Source organism: Nyctereutes procyonoides, unplaced genomic scaffold (genome assembly GCF_905146905.1).
Source record: "Nyctereutes procyonoides isolate TBG_1078 unplaced genomic scaffold, NYPRO_anot_genome, whole genome shotgun sequence".
In the NCBI taxonomy this organism is placed as follows: Eukaryota; Metazoa; Chordata; class Mammalia; order Carnivora; family Canidae; genus Nyctereutes; species Nyctereutes procyonoides.
The window spans coordinates 16,920,898-16,944,160 of NW_026575134.1; the positions used below are offsets into that span (position 1 = coordinate 16,920,898).

Below are 23,263 nucleotides of genomic sequence, written 5' to 3' on the forward strand. Positions count from 1 at the left end.
CAGTAAATTTATATTGTATATGTGCTCAACAGGAATTTGGAGAACTTTAAATATTGTTAAGGTAACACAAAAAATTAACAGCAATAGTTGTTATGTCTAAAATAATCTTATTTTATTCAAAACATCTCCCAAAATATTCAGCAAAATTGAAGAGAAATGATGATAGAAAAGATAGAAAAGTGCTAACAATATTGAAGGAGGGATAGAATGAGAAAAATCAGCATTTTGCACTCAATGAAATAAGTGATTTAGTCAAGGATCACCAATTAGTGCTCAAATCATTGACCAAAAGGTTTTTGGAAAACTGTATTCTTATGAATACACCACACCACAGATTATTTATTAAATAAAAAGTAAAAATATACTCTAATGAAGGATCTATGTTACCAGCTGAGTCAAGAGAGTAGGAGCATCACCAGCCAGTGGGACACCTCATGTATATACATGCCTCCTAACTGGATGCAACAGCACCTATGTAGTATTCTTGCAGAAAATCTTTACCTAGAATCTAATCATAAGGAACAACTGGACAAATCCAAAATGTGAGACATTCTACATAACAACTGACCTGGGATCTTTAAAAGTCAATGTCTTCAAAGGCAAAATTTAAAGAAAAAAAGGCTAATGACACATAACAACTAAATGTAATGCATGAACTCTAACTGGGTCTTGAATAAAAAACAAATATTGGCTTTATATTAGATAGTACAGTATTATTATTAATTTTAAGCATTATAATACTATATATACTATACTATGTATATAAAAAAATCTCCTTATTCCTAAGGAGATATATACAGAATATTTAGGGGTAAAGCATCATGATATCTGAAACTTATTTTCAAATGGTTCAGGGAAATTTATAACATATATATATGAAATATATAATAATCGCAAATATCTATGCGTTCAACATAGGACTACCTACATACATAAAGCTAAACAGACATAAAGGGAGAAATTGACAGCAACACAATAATAGTAGGAGACTTTATTATTTATTTATTTATTTATTTATTTATTTATTTATTTTTTAGTAGGAGACTTTAATGCATCACTTGTATCAGTGGATAGATCATCCAAACAGAAAATCAACAAGGAAATAATGGCTGTGAATAAACTAGATGAACTTAAGAGGTATATATATAACATTCCATCCCCAAACAACAGAATACAGAATTTTCAAGTGCACATAGAACATTCTCTAGGACAGATCACATGGTAAGCCACAAAACAAGTGTTAATAAATTTAAAAAGACTGAATTCATATCAAGCATCTTTTGTGAACAAAATTTCAAAAAAATTACAAGAAAAAATAAGAAGTCAATTACAAAAAAAAAAAAAAAGAAAAAACAAAACCGAAAACAAACCACCACAACACACAAAAAAAGAACCCAAAAAATCCCCCACAAACACATGGAAGCTAAACAACATCCTAAAAAACAATCAATCAGTCAATGAAGAAGAGAAAATTAAAAAATACATGGAGACAAATGAGAATGAAAACACAACCATCCAAAATCTTTGGGATGCAGCCAAAGTAGTTCTAAGAGGGAAGTTTATAGTGATAAAGACCCACCTCAAAACAAGAAAAATCTCAAAAAACAATCTACACTTACATCTAAAGGAACTAGACAGAGAAGAACAAACAAAGCTCCAAGTCAGTAAAAGTAAGGACATAATAAAGAATAAAGTGGAAATAAATGAAAGAGAGATGAAAGGAAAAAAAATAGAAAGGACGAATGAAACCAAGAGCTGGTTTTTTGAAAAGATAAACAAAATTGACAAACCTTTAGCTAGGCACATGAAGAAAGAGAGAGAACTAAAATATTTTCAAAATGAAAGAGAAGAAAGAACAACCAACAACTCAGATACAAGAGAATATCATAAAAATTATATGCTAACATATTGGACAAATTAGAGGAAATGGATAAATTCCTAGAAAGATATAATCTTCCAAAACAGAATGAGGATGAAATAGAAATTTTGAACAGACCGATAATGACTAATAAAGTTGAACTGGCAATCAAAAAACTCCCAACAGGTCAGCCCGGGTGGCTCAGCTGTTTAGCACCGCCTTCAGCCCAGGGCGTAATCCTGGAGACCCAGGATCGAGTCCCATGTCGGGCTCCCTGCATGGAGCCTGCTTCTCCCTCTGCCTGTGTCTCTGCCTTTTTCTCTCTCTGTGTCTCTCATGAGTAAATAAATAAAATCTAAACAAAAAAACAAAAAAAACCTCCCAACGAACAAAAGTCCAAGAAAAGGTGGCATCACAGATGAATTCTACCAAACAAACAAAAATACCTATTCATCTAATACTATTCCAAAAATAGAAGAGGAAGGAAAACTTTCAAATTCATTCTATGAGGCCACTATTATCCTGATATCAAATCCAAAGACCCCACAAAAAAAAAAAAAAAGAAAGATAAAGAAAAGAATACTATAGGCTAATATCACTGCTGAACATAGACGTAAAAATCCTCAACAAAATATTAGCAACCTAAATTCAACAATACATTTATGCCAGACATGCAAGGATTATTTAATATTTGTAAATCAATCAATGAGATACATCACATTCACAAGAGGAAGGATAAAAACCATACAATCATCTCAATAAGTGCAGTAAAGCCTTTGACAAAATATATCTGTTCATGATACAAATTTTCAACAAATTCAGTTTAGAGAGAACATACCTCAACATAATAAAGGCCATATATGAAAAACCTATAGCTGCAATCATAATTCCATGTGAAAACCTACAAGCGTTTCCTCTAAGGTGAGGAACATCACAAGGATGTCCACTCCCACCACTTTTATTCAACATAGTACTAGAAGACCTACCCATAGCAATCAGATAAGAAAATAAATAGAAGATATATCCAAATTGGTAAGGAAAAAGTAAAAGTGTCACTAAATGTACATGATATAACACTATACATAGAAAATTGTAAAGAGGGCAGCCCTAGTGGCGCAGCGGTTTGGCGCCGCCTGCAGCCTTGGGTGTGATCCTGGAGGCTCGGGATCAAGTCCCACATCGGGCTCCCTGCATGGAGCCTGCTTCCCCCTCTCCCTGTGTCTCTGCCTCTCTCTGTGTGTGTCTATGAATAAATAAATAAAATATTTAAAAAAAAAAGAAAAGAAAATTGTAAAGATTCCTCCCCCAAATTTCTAAAGTAGCAAATGAATTGAGTAAAATTGTAGGATGTAAAATTAATATATAGAAAGCTATTGTGTTTCTATAGACTAATAATGAAGTAGCAAAGAGAGAGATTAAGAAAACAATCCTGTTTACAATTGCACTAAAAAGAATGAAATACCTGGGAATAAATTTAACCAAGCAGGTGAAAGACCTGTACTCCAAAAACTACAAGACAATGATAAAAGAAATTGAAGATGACACAAATGGGAATTGAAGATGACACAAGCTCGTGGATTAGAAGAATTAACATTGTCAAAATATTCATATTACCCAATCTATAGATTCAGCATAATCCCTATGAAGATAACAATAGTATTTTCAAAGAACTAGACCGAACAAATAATCCTATGATTTGTATGAAACAACAAAAGACCCTGAATAGTTAAAGCAGTCTTGAGAAAGAACAAAGCTGGAGTTATCACAATCCCAGATTTCAAGATACACTACAAAGTTATAGTAAACAAAAGACTATGGTTCTTGCACAAAAATAGACACAATGATCAATGGAACAGGATAGAGAGCCCAGAAATTGACCATTTCTGTGGTCAATTATTTCATGACAAAGGAAGCAAGAATATACTATGGGAAAAAGACAATCTTTTCAATAAATTATGTTGGGAGAACTGGAAATTATGTTCAAAAGAATGAAACTGGATCACTTTCTTACACAATATATATAAAAATAAACTAAAAATGGATTAAAGACCTAAATGTGAGACCTGAAACCATAAGACTTTTGAAAGAAAACATAGGCATTAATCTCTTGGACATCAGCCTTAGAAACATATTTATGAATATGTCTCAGGTAAGAGAAACAAAAGCAAAAATAAACTGTTGGGACTACACCAAAATAAAAAGCTTTGAAGAGCAAAGGAAGCCATGGACAAAACAAATGTAACCATATACGTATTACATATATTTTATATACTACATATATAAAATTTTCTTGAAGCATTTTTTAAAAAAGATTTTATTTACTTATTCGTGAGAGACACAGAGAGAGAGGCAGAGGGAGAAGCAGGCTCCATGCAGGGAGCCTGATGTGGGACTTGATCCCGAGACTCCCCCGAGCCCAAGGTAGACGCTCAACCACTGGGCCACCCAGGCATCCCAAAGCATTTATTTTAAAACTGGAAGTTTGTACCTGAGTCCCCTTCACCTAATTTGCCCATCCCCCGCCCCCACCTCCCTCTCCTCTGAACAAACCACCAGCTTGTTCTCTGTATTTTTGTTTGTGTTTTTGATTGTTCATTTGTTTTTAAGACTCCACATATGTATATATATACATATATATAAAACTATATCCACAGATATATTAATAAAATCATGTATGTTCATACACACACATTAATTAAGCAAATGTAGCAAATGTTTACAATTGGTGAGTTTAGGTAAAGAGTATACAGGTGTATGACTCAGCTGTATGCTAAGTACACACACACACACACACACACACACCAACATTTGGTAACTAGTTCACTACTGATGTCTATCTACAGCTAAATAGTTCCAGATGTAAAATTGGGGGGGGGGGAATTGTTTTCAAGGATTTGTTTGCTCTGAAATGTCTTGTGTACGTGTAGCAGTTCCTGGCAGCGTTCAGTGTTCCCTCCCACGACTTCTAGTGACCCTAAATTGAACTACTTCCCAAGTAATTCACACATTCCTAATGAAGTCTCTGTTCATGCCCTTTCCACAGTCTAAAACACTATTATTATTTTGCTTATCAAAAATCCTAGTTGGTCTTTGAGGCCTAATTCAGATTCCCCTTTTCCATGGAAGACTTTTCTAGACTGCCAGGTCCTGCTCTGTGGTCCCTATACCGCTCTTAAAACACGTGAGGTTTGTGGGTTTTGTTTTTTATTTTTGTTTTTGTTTGCATTATGGTCACTTAGGTATCAACTCATATTCCTTAAAGGGAGAAACTTTTGTTTAACTCTGTTGCACAGAATGAAGTCCCAATTCCATAGAATAATGTATAAGGCTCTTGGGACTCGGTGCCCGCATTCTTTTGAGTCTTATGTCTTGACGCTCCCTTCAATGGGCCTGATACCAGAACTACAATATCAACCAATTACTGGGAGTCCCTCAGCCCCTCAGATCCAGGACCCCCCCCCCCCCCCCCAACGTGGCCTACGAAGGAGTAAACTGCTCCTGAGGACTCCTGTGGATTCTGGGGGCCTCACACTTCTCATCCAACTTGCAATCCTGCTTACCACACCAGATGCTTTTCCTCTGATTCCTGTGCTTCATTACAATTTATTCCCTTCCTACGCTTTGGGAAAATAAACCAAAACCTTTCCAGTAAAATGTTCACGAGTTTGGCTGATTTTTGAAGGAGCTTAAGGGGGACTTAAATTTTCTTGGTTACAACTTCCCTGAAACGTAAGCCTCCACCTGCCCTTTGCCCTAATGAGGCTCAATCACTCCATTTGTTGCTTCCTCGTTCCTCCTTATTTTTGCCTTATCTTCCCACCTTCCTCTTTCCACACCTCCTAGAAGTAAAAGTTTGGGACCCCCAAGACTTTCATCCCAAGCACTTAACAAGGATTTCAGGGAACATCTAATGTGGAGCATTTATGAACCTCAAGGTGCCAAGTGGAACATTTGACCTTGCCGGCTTTGATATTCTTTAGGTCATGAATCTGAAAAGCTTCTGAGGCAAAAAGCCATTAAAAAAATGAATCCTGGGGGAGGGAATCCCTGGGTGGCTTAGCGGTTTAGCGCCACCTTCAGCCCTGGGCGTGATCCTGGAGACCTGGAATCAAGTCCCATGTCTAGCTCTTTGCATGGAGCCTGCTTCTCCCTCTGCCTGTGTCTCTGCCTCTCTGTATGTGTGTCTCTCATGAATAAATAAATAAAATCTTAAAAAAAAAAAAAGAATCCTGTTGACTGGAATAGTGTATTTTACTGGATCTGAGAGCTGGGCTCCCACACCAGCACAACACAGTTTTCAGCAGAGGCCTGGTCTCTTCCAGCTGGATTAGATTTGCTACTCAGTCACAAAGTTGTTTACTTATGGCAGCATGGCCTTATGATAACTTGTCCAGCGCGTTAGCATGATGACCTCTCCTGCTCCCTGTCTTGCTAACAGGATTGGCCGTCTGGGTCTGAGAAATTTCTGTGTTCATCTTGGACTGAAAGGATGCTGTAGGAGTATTTCTGATTTGTATTTAGCTATACAATTACTACATTAATCAATTTTTACAAACATCTTTACTGAGATATGATTTACATACTATAAAACTCAATGATTCAAAGTGTACAATTTAGTGGGTTTTGGTATATTGACGGAGTTAGGCAACCATCACCAGAATCTAATTCCAGAACATTTTCATCACTTCAAAAAGAAGCTCCCCTCCCATAAGCAGTATTCCCTAGCCTCGACCCAGTCACCACCCAGACTTGGCAACCACTAATCTACTTTCTGGTTCTATATATTTGCTTATTCCAGACTTTTCAAATAAGTGGAACCATAAAATATGTGGCCTTTTGGGTTTGGTTTCTTCTCAGCTATGTTTTGTTTTTTTTTTTTCTATTTATTTTTTTGCAGCATAATGTTTTAAAAGTTTTTTTTATCTATGCAGTAGTATGCATCATACTTTATTATTGCTAAATAATATCTTATTATATGGATATAACACATTTTATTTATCCTTTCACCAACTGATGGACATTTGTCTTGTTTCATTTCTTTTCTCTATTATGAATAATGCTGCTATGGAACATCTGAGTACAAGTTTTTTGTATTGACATATATTTTCATTTCTCTTGGGTATATATCTAGGAGTGGAATTGTTGGGTCATATGGTAACTTTGTGTTTAATTTTTTGAAGAACTGCCAGACTGAATTTTCTACAGTGACTGGACCAATTCACATTCCCAACAGCAGTGAATGAGGATTTTTATTTCTTCACATCCTCACCAACATTTTTTATTATGTCTTTTTATTTATGTTTATTTTTATTTATTTATTTTAAAAAAGATTTTATTTATTTATTCATGAGAGACAGGCAGAGACATAGGCAGAGGGAGAAGCAGGCAACCTGTGGGGAGCCCAATGCGGGATTTGATCTCAGAACCCCGGGATCATGACCTGACCAAAGGCAGATGCTCAATCACTGTGCCACCCATGTGCCCCCTTATCTGTCTTATTAAGTATAGCCATCATTGTAAGGCATGCAGTGACATCTCATTGTGATTCTGATTTGCATTTACCTAGTGGCTAATTATGTTTAAATAATTAAATTTTGAGGCCATATGTTTTAATGAACAATTATAGTGATGAAATACAACATTCTATTTTAATATTAGTTAACTTTTAGTAATCTTGAATAAAGTGGTAAAGAGAACACAGGCAAATGTCATACTTAACAAGTATACTTCATTTCTAGTTTGTCTTAAAAAATTTTAATTTGACTACAGAAAAGGAAAAAAAAATGTGAAAACTCCAGAGAGAGTTTCATAGGACAAATTCCCCATAGGCTAAGAAAATACACTGAGCTATTATCAGGTATAGGGCAATCAGACAAGCCCTGCATCTCTTATTATTTTTGTTTAAACAACTTGTTTTCTGTGGGGGAATATCTAAACTCCGATTCTTCTAACATGAATAAAATAGCATTCAGATCTGGAACCTAGATCACATGTGCTGGCTTCACAGGATTTAGTAATTTTTTTGTTTTGAAATAAGGAGGCAGGGATGCCTGGGTGGCTCAGTGGTTGAGCATCTGCCTTTGGTTCAGGGCGTTTTCCCAGGGTCTGGGATCGAATCCCACATCAGGCTCCTTGCAGGGAGCGTGCTTCTCCCTCTGCCTGTGTCTCTGCCTCTCTCTCTGTGTCCCTCATGAATAAATAAATAAAATCTTAAAAAAAAAAGAAAGAAGAAAGGAGTCAGAAAACATAATGTATTCCTAACAGAAGAGTCCATATTTGCAATAAAGTTTTTAAAACGAATGGAGTGATTTTATTTTTGGATGGCATACAAAACCATTAAATAAAATCAGAGATTACTGTTTAAACAGTAATTAAATAGATTATTTAACAATTAAGTAGATTTTCTCTTTTTTTAAGATTTTATTTATTTATTTATGAGAGACATAGTGAGAGAGAGGCAGAGACACAGGCTCCATGCAGGGAGCCCAATGTGGGACTTGATCCCAGAACTCTAGGATCACACCCTGGGCTGAAGGCAGGCGCCCAACTGCTGAGCCACCCAGACGTCTCTTAAATAGATTTTCAAGCACTTCTTTCCTTGACCTGGACTGTTTTGTTTTGTTTTGTTTTTATGAAACGGCCTAATATGTGCATCGGTGAAAAAAAACAAGATTTAATATTTTCATAACCCATTTTCAATTATGGTCCAAATGCTGTATTTATGATAAATAAAATGTAAACCAGTCCTACAAATAAAATTTTAAAAGGACACACCCATGTACCATTTCTGGGGTTTTCCCTGCCTGGCAGCTCTGGGACCATAGGATGAGAGGAAACTGTTCTTGTCCATCTCATAGGAAGTATAATAAAAGTGATCCTGAATGCAAATCCAGGAGAATGGCATCTATAAGGCACATAGTCAGTTTCTCCAGTTTAGTGGGGAAAGTACTGAGAAATGGAACAGCAGAACCCCATATTAAAAAAATTAAGGACTAAAAAGTGCAATTTCTTTAAATTGAAAGAATTTAAAAGCAACAAAGAAACAAGAATCAAAAAGAAACAAAGCTTTCTTTTTAAATTTTTATTTATTTATGATAGTCACACAGAGAGAGAGAGGGGCAGAGACATAGGCAGAGGGAGAAGCAGGCTCCATGCACCAGGAGCCCGATGTGGGATTCGATCCCCGGTCTCCAGGATCGCGCCCTGGGCCAAAGGCAGGCGCCAAACCGCTGCACCACCCAGGGATCCCGAAACAAAGCTTTTAAACAGAAAAAGTGGGCTACTGATGAATGATTACATGTCTGTAGGCCTTTATATAAAGATCTGTCCCCTTTCTAAGCAATTAAACATAATAAAATGAGCTAAAGATTTCAGATTTTTACGTTAGGTATAAAGATTTACCGACAAATAGATTAGCCACACGAATTGTCTTCAAAATAAAGTTATAAGTTTAGGGGTCTTTAAGATTTGTTTATATTGATTCAGATAATATGTACCTGGACACAGGAAACAAGATAAGGAATTTTCTGGCTCTGGGATTCTGTGACACTTCTTTTTTCTTCTTCCTATGCTAAGTACTGGGGTAGGAGGAGGAGAAATAAAAGAGTAGCCAATATCCTCTTTTTCTTCTTTTTTTTTTTGTATTTCTATTTCTATTTTTAAATTTTTATTTTATTTTATTTTTTTATTCATGAGAGACACAGAGAGGCAGAGACACAGGCAGAGGGAGAAGCAGGCTCCAGGCAGAGAGCCCGACGTGGGACTCGATCCCAGGTCTCCAGGATCACGCCCTGGGCTGAAGGTGGCGCTAAACCGCTGAGCCACCCAGGGGTCCCTATTTTTAAAAATTTTAATTCCAGTATAGTTAACATGCAGTGTTATATTAGTTTCGGATGTATGTTATAGTGATTCAACAATTCCATACATCATCCCATGCTCATCAAAGTGCCCTTTTTTTTTTTTTAAAGATTTTATTTATTTGAGAGAAAGAGATAGTGAGAGAGGTGTGAGAGGGAGAAGAAGAAGCCCAAAGACACTGGGCATGCTTGATCCCAGGACCCGGGAATCATGACCCCAGCTGAAGGCAGACACGTAACCAACTGAGGCATCCAGACACCCCTGCTTGTTTCTTAAATTCTAAATGAGTGATATCAGGGATCCCTGGGTGGCGCAGCGGTTTGGCGCCTGCCTTTGGCCCAGGGCGCGATCCTGGAGACCCGAGATCGAATCCCACGTCGGGCTCCCGGTGCATGGAGCCTGCTTCTCCCTCTGCCTGTGTCTCTGCGCCTCTCTCTCTGTGACTATCATAAATAAATAAAAATTTAAAAAAAAAGATTAAAAAAAATAAATGAGTGATATCACATAGTATTTGTCTTTCTCTGACTGGTTTATTTTGCTTAGTATTATACTCTCTAGCTCCATCTCTGGTATTGCAAATGGCAAGATTCCATTCTTTTTTTATATATATAAATAAGATCTCATATCTTTTTTATCCATTTATCTATCAATGGATGGGCTGCTTCCATTATTTGGCTAGTGTAAATAATGCTGCTATATACATATGAGTCCATGTATCCCTTTTAACTAGTGTTTTTATATCCTTTAGATAAATACCCAGTACTGTGATTGCTGAATCGTAGGTTAGTCGTATTTCTAACTTTTTGAGGAACTTCCATACTGTTTTCTACAGTGACTGCAACAGTTTGTATTCCTGTCAACATGGCAAAAAGTTTTCTTTTTCTTCACATCCTTACCAACACTTATGTTTTTTATTTTATTTATTTTTTAAAAGTTTTTTTTTAAGATTTTATTTATTTATTCATGAGAGACACAGAGAGAGAGGCAGAGACACAGGCAGAGGGAGAAGCAGGCTCCATGCAGGGAGCTTGATGCGGGATTCGATCCCGGGTCTGCAGGATCACACCCTGGACTGAAGGGGGCGCTTAAACCGCTGAGCCACCGTGGCTGCCCTGTTTTTTTTTTATTTTAGCTATGCTGACAAGTGTGAGGTGATATCTTATTGTAGTTTTGATTTGCATTTCCCTGATGATGAGTGATGGTGAGCATCTCTCCATGTGTCTGTTGGCCATCTGGATGTCTTTGGAGAAATATCTATCCATGTCTTCCATTTTTTGATTGGATTATTCATCTTTTGGGTGTTGAGTTGTATAAGTTCTTTATATTTTGGCTGTTAACCCTTTATCTGATAGGTCATTTGCAAATATCTTCTCCCATTCAGTAAGTTGTCTTTTAGTTTTATTGGTTATTTCCTTGCTGTGCAGAAGCTTTTTATTTTGACGTAGTCCTGATAGTTTATTTTTGCTCTCCTTTCCCTTGCCTCAGGAGGATTCTGTTATATTTTTTACAAAACATTAGTGACAACCTGAAATTTTTATTTAATAATGTTGCCTAACAAAATGATTTTATAATTTAAGCATAAAGAAATATAAGACAGAAGCTAATTTTTTTTTTAGTTTACAGAAATGGTTGTTATTTTATCAGAAATACACTGTCTGTACTAAATTGTAGTCACAAAATTATCTCTATTTTAAATATTTTTAGGGTTTGATGACACTTTCCAGGCATAAAAAAATAAAGGAACTTTCTCTATCTGAGTGTTATAAAATCACCGATGTTGGAATTCAGGTAAGGTAATTAACTTCTTTTATTAAAGAATTATAATGAAAAATTAGGCATAAATTGAATTAACTTTGTAGGTCACAATGAAAAAATTAGTGGATTGGAAATGTAACAACTCATGTGATCTTGGTTGAGACAGAATAAACTCCTGGGCTTTAGACAGGCCTTCACAGCCTAAGGTGACTAAGAGAATTTGTTTTTTCATTTTTTCCTATCTACTTTCCCTTCCCAATGTTAGTACTCATGGGATAAATAAGGATAGGTAGACATTTTATTTAGGGAATGATCTAAATCTTCTCATATAAAGAATGTTCTGTAGATAAAAATGTCATATAATCTAATCATGAAAATTGGAAGAGTTTGAAAAATTATACCAAGTACTTAACAATTAGGAGCTCCGGTACTCAAACACAGTGGGTAGCATATTTTATCATAATTGAAAGCATGAGCTAAGTAATAGGATAAGATAAGTGATTATGTGCTCAATTGGTACTAAAGTTCTAACAAGTTCTCAAGGAATCTGCTTAGCAGTGTATTCAACTGTATAAAGAATTAAAAAGAAGGAACAGTAAGTATCCTTCAAAACAAAAATCCCAGAGAGGACTAACAACTTCCATATGGACAAGAATTTAACTCTACAATACCAAAAGGGGGTTACAAAACATTTAGATATCTGTAATCTACTAGGAGAAAAAGCCGAAGGGTTCTTCTAAGGTTAAACAATGATTTACCCTACTTAAAAGTTAAACATAACATTTACATAAAGCTTTATCCATGAATATGATCTAGTCAGGGTTTCAAAAGGTCTTTTCTTTTTTTTCAAAAGGTCTTTGACAAGGTAATAGGACAAGGTTATTAAAATAAAACAGTTAAATATTAACATTTCTAATATTGGGTTATATTTCTTATACGGTGATAATTACATTTGATCACTAACCACAAATCATTCAGAAGTACTGAAACCGATCATAGTGATGACATGGCCTCTTAATATACACCACTTAACTAATTTTTAAAATGCTCCTTGGGATGAAAAAATACTGATCAAAACGTGAAGCTAAATATTAGAAAGCCAGTGCTTTCTCTCATTTCTCTTTGACTCCGTAAGGTCCTTGGGAACTTGTTAGAACCTTAGTACCCAGATTCTGAAGGTGGGAGAAAATGACATTGCTTGACACCAGTGCCTCTTAAAGGAGATTTCTTAATGGTGCTACCTTTTCCCCTTTCATGCCATTAATTGCCCAGACATAATGAAGTACAGCAAACATAATTTGAAAAAAAAAAAAATTCCACTAAGCCATGTTGTCAATCAGCCATTTAGAATAGCAGTTTTCCATTTCTACTCTTTATTTCCATAAAACTGTAGTTGGATTAGCTTACTGAGAAAGGTATAGGACTTTAGACAGTCGTTAACTCCTTTTGGCCTTAATTTCCTACCCTGTAAAATTAGGGAGTTGGATTAGATGGTTCTAGGATTCCTGTAGCTGCAAAACTCTAGAATTCTATGCTAAAGTCTAGAGCACCATTTGACCCAGCATCTTCTCTAGCTCACCATTTATATAATATTTTAAGACTCTTTTGAGTCATGTTTGAATTTCCTGTGATGTCCATTTCAAATTCACAGAAGATAGCTTCAAGTTTGTGGTGCTCTGTGGAATTCTCAGCTCTCCACTTGCATTATCTTTGCACTTGTGAGATAAATCCTTTTATCTCAGTAAGAGTTTCTTTAAAAAGATTGTTTTTTTTGCTAGGTTAGCCCTGAGTTTTCATAAGTGTTTAGGGTTTTCAACTCTTAGGACATATTAAATGGGGCTTCTAGTGTGTTTAACAGTTTGCACATTCCTAGGTTATTAGTTCTTATTTATTTATTTATTTAGGAAAGAGCAAAGAGACTATTTGTTTTTAAGATTTTATTTAGTTATTCATGAGAGACAGAGAGAGACGCAGAGACACAAGCAGAGGGAGAAGCAGGCTCCATGCAGGGAGCCCCACATGGGACTCCATCCTGGGTCTCCAGGATCATGCCCTGGGCTGAAGGCGGCACTAAACTGCTGAGCCATGGGGGCTGCCCTCCTTGCATTTTTAATGGACATTCTTGACAATTTGGGAAAAAAATTGAGAATATCCAAAAATAATGCTGTTTAAAAATGTTACCTTCAGGATGCCGGGTGGCTCAGCGGTTGAGCGTCTGCCTTTGGCTCAGGGCGTGATCCTGGTCTCAGGATTGAGTCCCATGTCAGGCTCCCTGCATGGAGCCTGCATCTGCCTCTGCCTGTCTCTGCCTCTCTGTGAGTCTCTCATGAATAAATAAATAAAATCTAAAGAAAAGTTACCTTCCATGATTTACTAATAGGTTACCAGATTTTGTCCTGGTTCAATACATGTATGGACCTATGATTGTGGTTTTTCTTCTTTTAATAGCACATTGAGAGGCTTAATGTTGTAATAAACATTACATCGAGGCTTGCTTACAATAGCTATATTATGGCTTCTAGAACCTTCCTCAAGACCTGATCTAGGAAATTTACCTTTCTCATAAGTTCTTAAAGTACCAATTGAGCACATAATCATTTATCCTATCCACTTACTTAGCTCATTCTTTCCATTATGATAAAATATGCTACCCCATGTGTTTCAGTACCTGAAGCTCCTAATTGTTATGCACCTGGCATAATCATACAGATGATTGAAAAAAATGTAATATTTTAAAAATATATTTTTCAGTGATCTAAAAGAAAAAAATAAAAATGGGGACTACAGGAGCATGGTAATGCAGAATTATTTAATTATTAGTTACACAAGATCAGCTATTCCATTCAAGTTCATGGAAAAAAATTTTTTTCATCATCTCATTTTCTCCTCCCTGCTTTCGGTGTGCTCTGTGTGTATGTTGTGGCTGTTAACCAGTTTTTCCTTTCTAAGGTTCCGAGGTTCACACTTCTGGGAAAAGTTTTCTTCTCTGTGCCTCCTCTAGCCCAATTATTAAGTCCCAAAAGAGATGAGACAAAGGTGAGAGGAGAAAATGACACGTAAACCAATTTCACAATTCCTTATTTGGATTTACAAAAGAGAAGTGAGTAAAATAAGGTGATTGCATTGAGATATTTAGATTATCCACAATTTATCGGGAATTCGCTTTCTTGTTACTTCTCAAAGGTAAAGATAAGAGATTCTCTTTTTAGCACAAGAAATTGAAACTTATATTCAGCATGATGATTTAATGAGGAAAATGAGATAAACATTTTTCACCCTGGTTAGGTTTTGCAAGAGTCATGACCATATTAAGAATAAAAAATTACCTCATTTTAGTGTTTTACTGGAAAACCACAGCACATGCAGATTAAGTGTCTGGAGTCTCAGATGTACTGACTTAGGATCTGGTTTTAATTACTTCTTCCAACTTTGTTTTTTTTTTTTTTCCTGAGAACATTAAACATTCAATGATCATGTTAAACTAAAATTATTAGGTGCTCTTAAAAGGCACACACGGTTTAGAAAAGATGTTTGATACAGTCATAATGGAGCATTTCTCAAGAAATCTTTTCCTTGAGCATTTTGTGTATTTAATTAACTAACAAACTGTTAAGTTTGGCAAAAGAATTGGTTTAATTGGGATGTTGCGATACAGATAAAATGGAAGTTCTGTCTTGTTTGGATAAACCAATGGAATAAATGCAATTTATTTACTCTAATGGCCTTTTACACTCCCTTATCTAGTTCATATTTCTCATTACTGTTTTTGGGAATGAAGTATGCTGTAAATACATTAGCACTAATAGACATATGAATGTACATATTTTTCTTTATGTAGGTCATTTTCAGCTGGACAAAATTTTTATTATTTCAGTGTGGTGGGTTGAGGTAGTTGATTAAGAAAGGGCATTGGAGGGATGCTTGAATGGCTCAGTGGTTGAGTGTGTGCCTTTGGCTCGGGTCATGATCCCAGAGTCCTGGGATCGAGTCCCGCATCGGGTTCCCCAGAGGGAACCTGTTTCTCCCTCTGCCTGTGTCTCTGTCTCTCTCTCTCTGTCTCTCACAAATAAATAAATAAAATCTTAAAAAAAGAAAGAACGAAAGAAAGAAAGAACATTGGAGAGGGGAAAACCAAGTCTAGTTATGACTTACCACAAGGACTTAGTGTATGTATTGAAAAGTGTGTTTGTATATGTTTGCATGTAAATATATATGTAAAGCTATACTTATGTATAGTATAGGTGTTCAAATTAAATATGTTTAAGTTTTAGCATACATCAGATTGCATGTTTACATGTAAATATGTGCACATCTATGTGTCTAATACATATGTATTAATTAAATATATGTACACATTTTAGTGTATGTTAGATTACACACATATGTCAATGTGTCTGTATATTTATTATATCCAAATTGTGTATAGAGATGCTGTAAGATTATATATATTTCTAGGCCTAGACCAAATAAATGTGATCAATATTCAAAGCAAATCATTAAAATTAGTCTGTTAAAGTATGACCTTTTTGTTTATATTTTAATTTTAAAAATTAGACCTTGGGCAGCCCAGGTGGCTCAGCATTTTGGCACCTGCCCCGGGGTGCCTGGAGACCTGGGATCGGGTCCCATGTCAGGCTCCCTGCATGGAGCCTGCTTCTCCCTCTGCCTGTGTCTTTGCCTCTCTCTCTCTCTCTCTCTGTGTGTGTCTCTCATGTCTCTTTATTTATTTAAAATAAAATCTTTTTTAAAAATTAAATATTCATGTAAATTAAAAGAATCTTCTTTTTACAAAAGTGTGAAGATGAGCTCTCTGATAGCAAAGGCAATGATATAATATTGGGAATGTGGGCCTAGCAAGCAAGCCACAGTCCTAATTTTTATACTGATTCTGTCTTTTCTGTGGCCACATCATCTTAAGTTATTCACTAAGCATCACAACAATTCTCTGCTCCTGTAGTGGCTTTAATTGTGAGGAGCAGGACTAGCACTCTGAATAGAAGTCCCCTTTTCTTGTTACTTCTCTATAACATTCTCCTGTAAGGGCCAGAGAACTTTGTAGGCAATACAGTTTCTGTCACAATTGCTCAACTTTGCTAACGCAGAGTGAAAAACAGCCATAGAAAGTACATAAATAAATGACAGTGGTTGTATTCCAACAAAACTTTATGGACAACAAAACTTAAATTCATATAATTTTTACATGTCATGAGATATTAGTCTTTGATTATTTAAACCATTTAAAAATGTAAAAGCCATTCTTAGACTGAAGGCCATATAAAAACCAGTGACAGATCAGATATTTGGCCTGCAAGTAAAAATTTGCCAGTTTCCAATGTCTGCTCAAGAGTCAGACAGATTTTTACAATTTTAGTCCATCAAGATGTATGATTTTGGGCCAGTTAGTTTCCTTCTCCAGGCTCTGGATTCTTTTTTCTTTTTTTAAATTTTTATTTATCTATGATAGTCACAGAGAGAGAGAGAGAGGCAGAGACACAGGCAGAGGGAGAAGCAGGCTCCATGCACCGGGAGCCCGACGTGGGATTCGATCCCAGGTCTCCAGGATCGCGCCCTGGGCCAAAGGCAGGCGCCAAACCGCTGTGCCACCCAGGGATCCCTGGCTCTGGATTCTTCACTTATAAAAATGATATAATAAGAAAATAGGGGGGATCCCTGGGTGGCTCAGTGGTTTGGCACCTGCCTTTGGCCCAGGGCATGGTCCTGGAGTCCTGGGATCGAGTCCCTCGTCGGGCTCCCTGCATGGCGCCTGCTTCTCCCTCTGCCTGTGTCTCTGCCTCTCTCTCTCTCTCTCTCTCTGTCTCTCTGTCCCTCATGAATAAATAAATAAAATCTTAAAAAAAAAGAAAATAGTCCTCCTGTTGTGAGAATTGAATGATATAAAACATTTGAATACTTAGCATGGCTCCTGACACAGGCTGCATGATGAATATGGACTATTACTATGATTATTACTCTATTTAATGAAAAAGAAACTAATACTAGTAAATAAAAAATGAACATATTTAGTATAATGGCTTGATAATTTATGTACCTTAAACAGTCAGAAAATAGATAATCTTGACAGCCAAACTGCTCTAAAACTAAGGAGATAATTTAGAATATGCTCCTGGAAGACAGAGTTTATTGATTTTCTTATTCCTATGAATGAATCAATGTATTTTCCAAAGGCATTTAAATATAATTGACTAAATGAATTACATATGTAAAAGCATTTTAAAAACCTAGAACACTACATAAATATAATTGCTTTATTCTTGAAAATAGTATAAGAGAACAAATCAGTTATAAGGAAAACGGATCCTTGTTTTTCACTGGGATTATGATATTAAACATATTTTCCAATATGCATAGAATTTCCTTTGAGGCTTCTTTGACCCATGTTTATATAGCAGTATGTTGTTCAATCTCTAAATATTTGAGGATTTTCTAGCTGTCTTTGTGATTTCTAGTTTAATTCTGTTGTAGCCTAAGAGCATATTTTGTATGATTTCTAATCTTTTTGTTAAGGTATTATTATACCAGAACCCTATTTGTGTCCTAGTTAGGTGTGTTGTCGAGGGAGACTCATTCTATATTCATATGACCAGGTCTCAGTCTTTTAATGGGTCTATGCCCCAGGATTTTGGTCTTTACAAGTTTACAAGTGCTTCCCTGGCTCTGCTACCCTTAGGTAAGACAAGAAGGTCAGAGGGGCTAGAGTTGGGTATTTCTCTCACCCCATGAGGATGAGGACTGGCTCGCATAAAACCCATGTTGTTTGGGTCCTGGTCAGTTTCCCTTGAGGTCAGGCTTTTATTAATGAGAACAGATGTTGATACTGGCTCCAGCCACAGCCTTCTGGTCCTAGTAAGCCCGGATTCTCTGTATTCACCTGTCTCTCCAGTTTTCAGAGTGGTGGTTTGCTTTGTGACCTCAATTATCTGACAGATCTAAGAAGAGCTGTTGATTTTCAGTTCACTCACCTTTTTTCTTGTTTTGAGAATGGAAGTGATAAGTTCCAAACTCTCATGACAGACTGGAAAATGGAACATTACTTCTGGATCCATGGATGCTGGCTCAATAAGTAGCATCCAAAAGGGATGATAAGTGTAACTTAGGCTTGAATCAGGTCTTGAGAACCCAGGAATGAAATCAGGAACTGGAGGGCTCTGGAGCCAGGAGCAGAGAGCTGTCTGAGCCAGCCAGCTAGGCACCATTGCTGGTGAGCACCGCACTCCTTGGTGGTCACGGGCTTGCTGTCTTTGAGCTCCCCGCAGGGTGCAGCCTGGTGAGGCGGCTGTGCTCATACAGATGGAACCCAAAGCTGCCCCAAAGTCCAGGTACTTTGATCGTGTCCATTCATGAAGATTCTTAAACTTCCCTAGAACAAGTACAACACCAGGATATTACTTCCAATCACCGAGTTGGCAAAAACTTAAATGATTAAGTTAAACTCAGATGAATAACTCCATGTTTTCTTGTAAGACAATACTCACCTGTCTCATTCAGATTTATTTTGTGAAAATCTTGCTCCATGGTTGAACTAAAAACATCTGGACTGGACTTTCAATGTAGTGGGCACTGAGATAATCTGTTCACTTTTTGAAAACAAAAAATCACTCTAAAATTTTTAAAATGGGGCAGCCCAGGTGACTCGGTGGTTTAGCGCTGCCTTCGGCCCAGGGTGTGATCCTGGAGACCCGGGATCGAGTCCCGCATCGGGCTCCCTGCATGGAGCCTGCTTCTCCCTCTGCCTCTCTCTCTCTCTCTCTCTCTGTGTGTGTGTGTGTGTCATGAATAAATAAATAAAATCTCTTAAAAAAAGAGGAAGAAAAGTAGAAGTTAGACTGAAGGACAGAGGGGAGAGAAAACAGCTATTAAGATATACGGAAGGAATGTAAGTGAAGAGGTTTTTATTATAGTCCAGTGGGGAGAGAGTTGCAGCCTGACAAGAACGGTAACAGTGAGGCTAAAGAGAAGGCAATGGGTTGGAGAACATTTAAGTAGTCAAATCCTTGGACTTGTTGATAGTTTGGACAGGGATGAGGATGACATCCATGCATCTGGCTGCCTGGGAGATTTGTGGCATCCTCATTTTCAAGCTCTTTCCCATAGCTAAGTCATGTATCCAGAGCTATGACCTACTATGTGCTATTCAGTATTTTGGCATTTATTGTTGCACTTTCTCTCTTGTGAGTGCTTCTGTCTGCTTCCTTGAAGCTCTCTTTGCTCTTCTACTCTTATGGCAATGTCGCCTTTCCCACTCTCTCAAACCAGAGGCTTGTGGCAGCTGCAGGTAGGCTAAGGGAGCTCTGTTGGAATTCATTTCTGTTTTTACGCTACTTCTAGATAATTTGAAGGTTGTAGTGTTCTCTGTCTCCTAGTAAGGATGAGTGTATGAGCACTGTGTAGTTTTGTTTGTTCTTTCTACAAATTTTATGGTATGGAGAAGAGGGGAAAATTCAGACTTAGATATTATCACTGTTCTGCAAACCCAGACATGGCCTCCTGTTGTCTTTTATTATTAAAAAAAAAAAGTACCTCTCATAGAGATAGATATCTGTGTTTTAAAGCCCTGCAACCAGAATGCAGTGGGTGGTATTTATAACTACATAAGAAAAATGAGAGGCATGTCTTAGTGGCTCAGTTTTATCTGCTCTCTTGTGTCTTTTCTGCCTAATTGTTGCATATTTTTCACAAGCTGGTTTACTGAAATCTCCTAAATGGCACCACTGATGAATTTTAAGAGCCTAGTTGTTGCCTACATGAATGTCATGTTCTCTGATGATCACAAAAGTATTTGACAACTTTTGGTTATGGGACATAAGCAGCAGTAGAGATGCTAGTACATCCACTTCCCTCATTGTTCTCTTACATACAGTTCCTTCTTATTTTGAGATCCTTAATCTTGACCTAACTGCTTAGACATTTGAGATAACAAGTTCCTTTTTCCTTTCATCTTTTCTTCTCTAACTTTTAACCTCTCTTATTCTTTCCCTTGTGTTACAAACTTTTGATTTTGACCTTTACTTTAGTAACAGATTTCTCTTGATTTATAAATAGAGAAGCAGAGAAGAGGGATTAAGGAATAAGGGATTGGGAAGGGTAGCTGTAATGGTATAAATCATGAGCTACTTCATAGCTGGCAAAACAGCAGACTGAGATCCGTTGTGTTCATTTATTTTTTTTTAAGATTTTATTTATTTATTCACGAGACACACACACACACACACACACAGAGAGAGAGAGAGAGAGAGAGAGAGAGAGAGAGAGAGAGAGAGAGACAGGCAGAGGGAGAAGCAGGCTCCATGCAAGGAGACTGACGTGGGACTGGATCCCAGGTCTTCAGGATCAGGCCCTGGGCTGAAGGCGGCGCTAAACCACTGAGCCACCGGGGCTGCCCCCATTGCTGTTCATTTAGATGTGAGGCTGCTCCAGGCTGAGTCCAAGTAGGAGTTTTAGGGTTGTCAGTCCTGTGCCCTGCACTACTGGTGCTGGAGAACTGAAACTCTTACAACTACTGTATGGGATCCATGGATACTCAGTCAGAAAGGCCTAGGAGAAAACCCACCTCATTCAGCAACTTTTCTGAGTCCTCCTCCCCAAGAATTGCCCATTGGCAGCCTTTTCTGGACATTTCCCTCTAAAGTGTAGTGTCTTGACCTAACAGTCATGTTAGATTCATTCTTGTCCTAGGAGCAAGAAGTGGATTACTCTCATGAGACTCTTTTCTGATCTCAAACTCTTACTTTGAATCACTAAGCTTTCTGACTAGTTATGTTGTTTATGCAAGATTTTCATCAATCATTCTCATCAGTTGATAGATTCCACCCCCTTGGCGGTTTAGTGGTTTTAGTGGCTTTTGACACATACTGACTTAAAATGTCAAAGATGGATTAGATGTGGTGGTTCCACATAGTAACAATTTTTTCAAAAACCAACATTGATTTCTATTTGGTTTCTAAGATTAAATCATTCAAAAATTGTCAAAGTACGAGATTCCAATAACTCCACCTCTTCTCCAGGGATACAGTTATGTTCTTGGTTGTGAGGGAACCAACAAACAGAGGATCCCTTTCCAAAATGGCCTTAATCATTGGCCTTTGGTGCAGTGGATGCTCTGAAATCTTCTGTGTGGGGAGACAGGGCATCCAGACATCTGGACACTATCTCTTGGCCATACTGCTCAGGAAAATTCTTTACCTCATCCAATATTCCAGGTTACTGTTAGGAAATAATTGACTAAACTCTCGGTGATGAAGATCCCAGAAGGTCCCAGGTTCAGAATCATTTTACAGGGCTTGGGGAGAGGAAACCAAGGAATTCCTATGGTAGAATTAAGAAAGTATCTGGTGCCTTGTGGAAAAAGCAACTCCCACAAAACCTAGAACAGGTAAGAGCTTTGTTACACAAATTTGAACTTCATGGTTATTCATGCCAAGAACGGTCTCCTAGAATTTATTTTTTTTGATTATTTAAAATAATTTATCTATGTATCTATTTATTTATCTTCTAATGTTTCCTTTATTTATTTATTTTATTTAATTAATTTATTTTTAAATTGGAGTTCAATTTGCCAACATATAACACCCGTGCTCATCCTGTCAAGTGCCCCCCCTCAGTGCCCACCACCCAGTTACCCCAACCTCCCGCCCACCTCCCCTTCCACTACCCCTTGTTCATTTCCCAGAGTCAGGAGTCTCTCATGTGCTGTCATCCTCATCTCCTAGAATTTATAATAGAACAACATACCCTTCAGAGACCTAAGACACTTAGAATTCATTGTCACAGACAAACTCTTACCAAGATACTTAGACATTATTTTCTCTTCAAAGACTGTGAGCAAAAGAAATAAGCTCAGTATTCCTGTTGCTCCTCACCCTGGTGTGTTCCCAGTTGTAGAGGCAATTCAATAGAATTAGAAATTTGCCAGAGTTTATGCTTCTTTTGCTTCTTAAAATCTAAGTGGCCAATTCTCTCAGCCAATGTGCCTAGGCTTTGCTTATCATGCCTCACCTGACATGAACTGAGTACCTGTGGCATGTCTCACAAGAGCTATGATTTTTCCACATTATGACTTCAAATTACCCTCTCTATTAACTTCCAGCTAAATTTTGCACATGATATTCTTCACAGTGAAGCCTTCAACATGTGGAAGATGGTGAAATTGTGTTCTCAGGCTTTAAATGGCAGACAAGATTGTTCTAGGACCTCTCCGGTTCCAAAGCTGAGAGACAAAAGCCAGCATTGTTATGTCTGTCAAGTTCTTTTGGAGTACACAATTTCTTCCCATCTTCCAGTAAGCCTGTGAGATAGGTTTTCAGTTGTTTTCATTCTCTTAAAGGTAAGGAAGCTTGAGGTTAACCTTCTGAAGGTCACAGACACAACTTCAGGCCTTTTAAGTTTTCTGGCTAAATCGGTAACCTCCCTTGATGACATCATCTCTTATTCCATTATGGCCCCAAATGGAAGATCAAAGCAGCACTGATGGCTCATGAACTTTAGTCCTAGAGATCTTTAAACGGAAGAGGTCAAAGGAGGACGATATGACTTTGTTTTTAGAGTAAAAGTTCTGAGTTCCCATTTTCTTGGGAAAGAATGAGAAAGAGAACAAGTAGAGTGTCTGGCTGTGCAAACAGATCCTATCAACTCTTTCAGGCTGATTATTATAGCTTAAGTAACTTTTCTATGCCCTTCTTGTCCCATAGAGATCCCTGGGTGCCAGTGGGCACCCATTTTATTTATCTTAGAAAAATAGAGAAAGTGTAGGTTATCCTACAGGCCACAAGAGAAATA

At 37.3% G+C, this 23,263-nt stretch overlaps 1 protein-coding gene across 1 annotated transcript in view; it reads left to right on the plus strand.

Moving 5' to 3' along the window:
- The window catches only part of FBXL13 (F-box and leucine rich repeat protein 13), a 204,839-nt gene that overhangs the window by 159,248 nt on the left and 22,328 nt on the right, over positions 1–23,263 (plus strand). Inside the window, exon 18 of the mRNA XM_055301082.1 lies at positions 11,420–11,503. Within this exon, the coding sequence (XP_055157057.1) occupies positions 11,420–11,503 (84 nt within the window). The remainder of the gene's footprint in view (positions 1–11,419; positions 11,504–23,263) is intronic.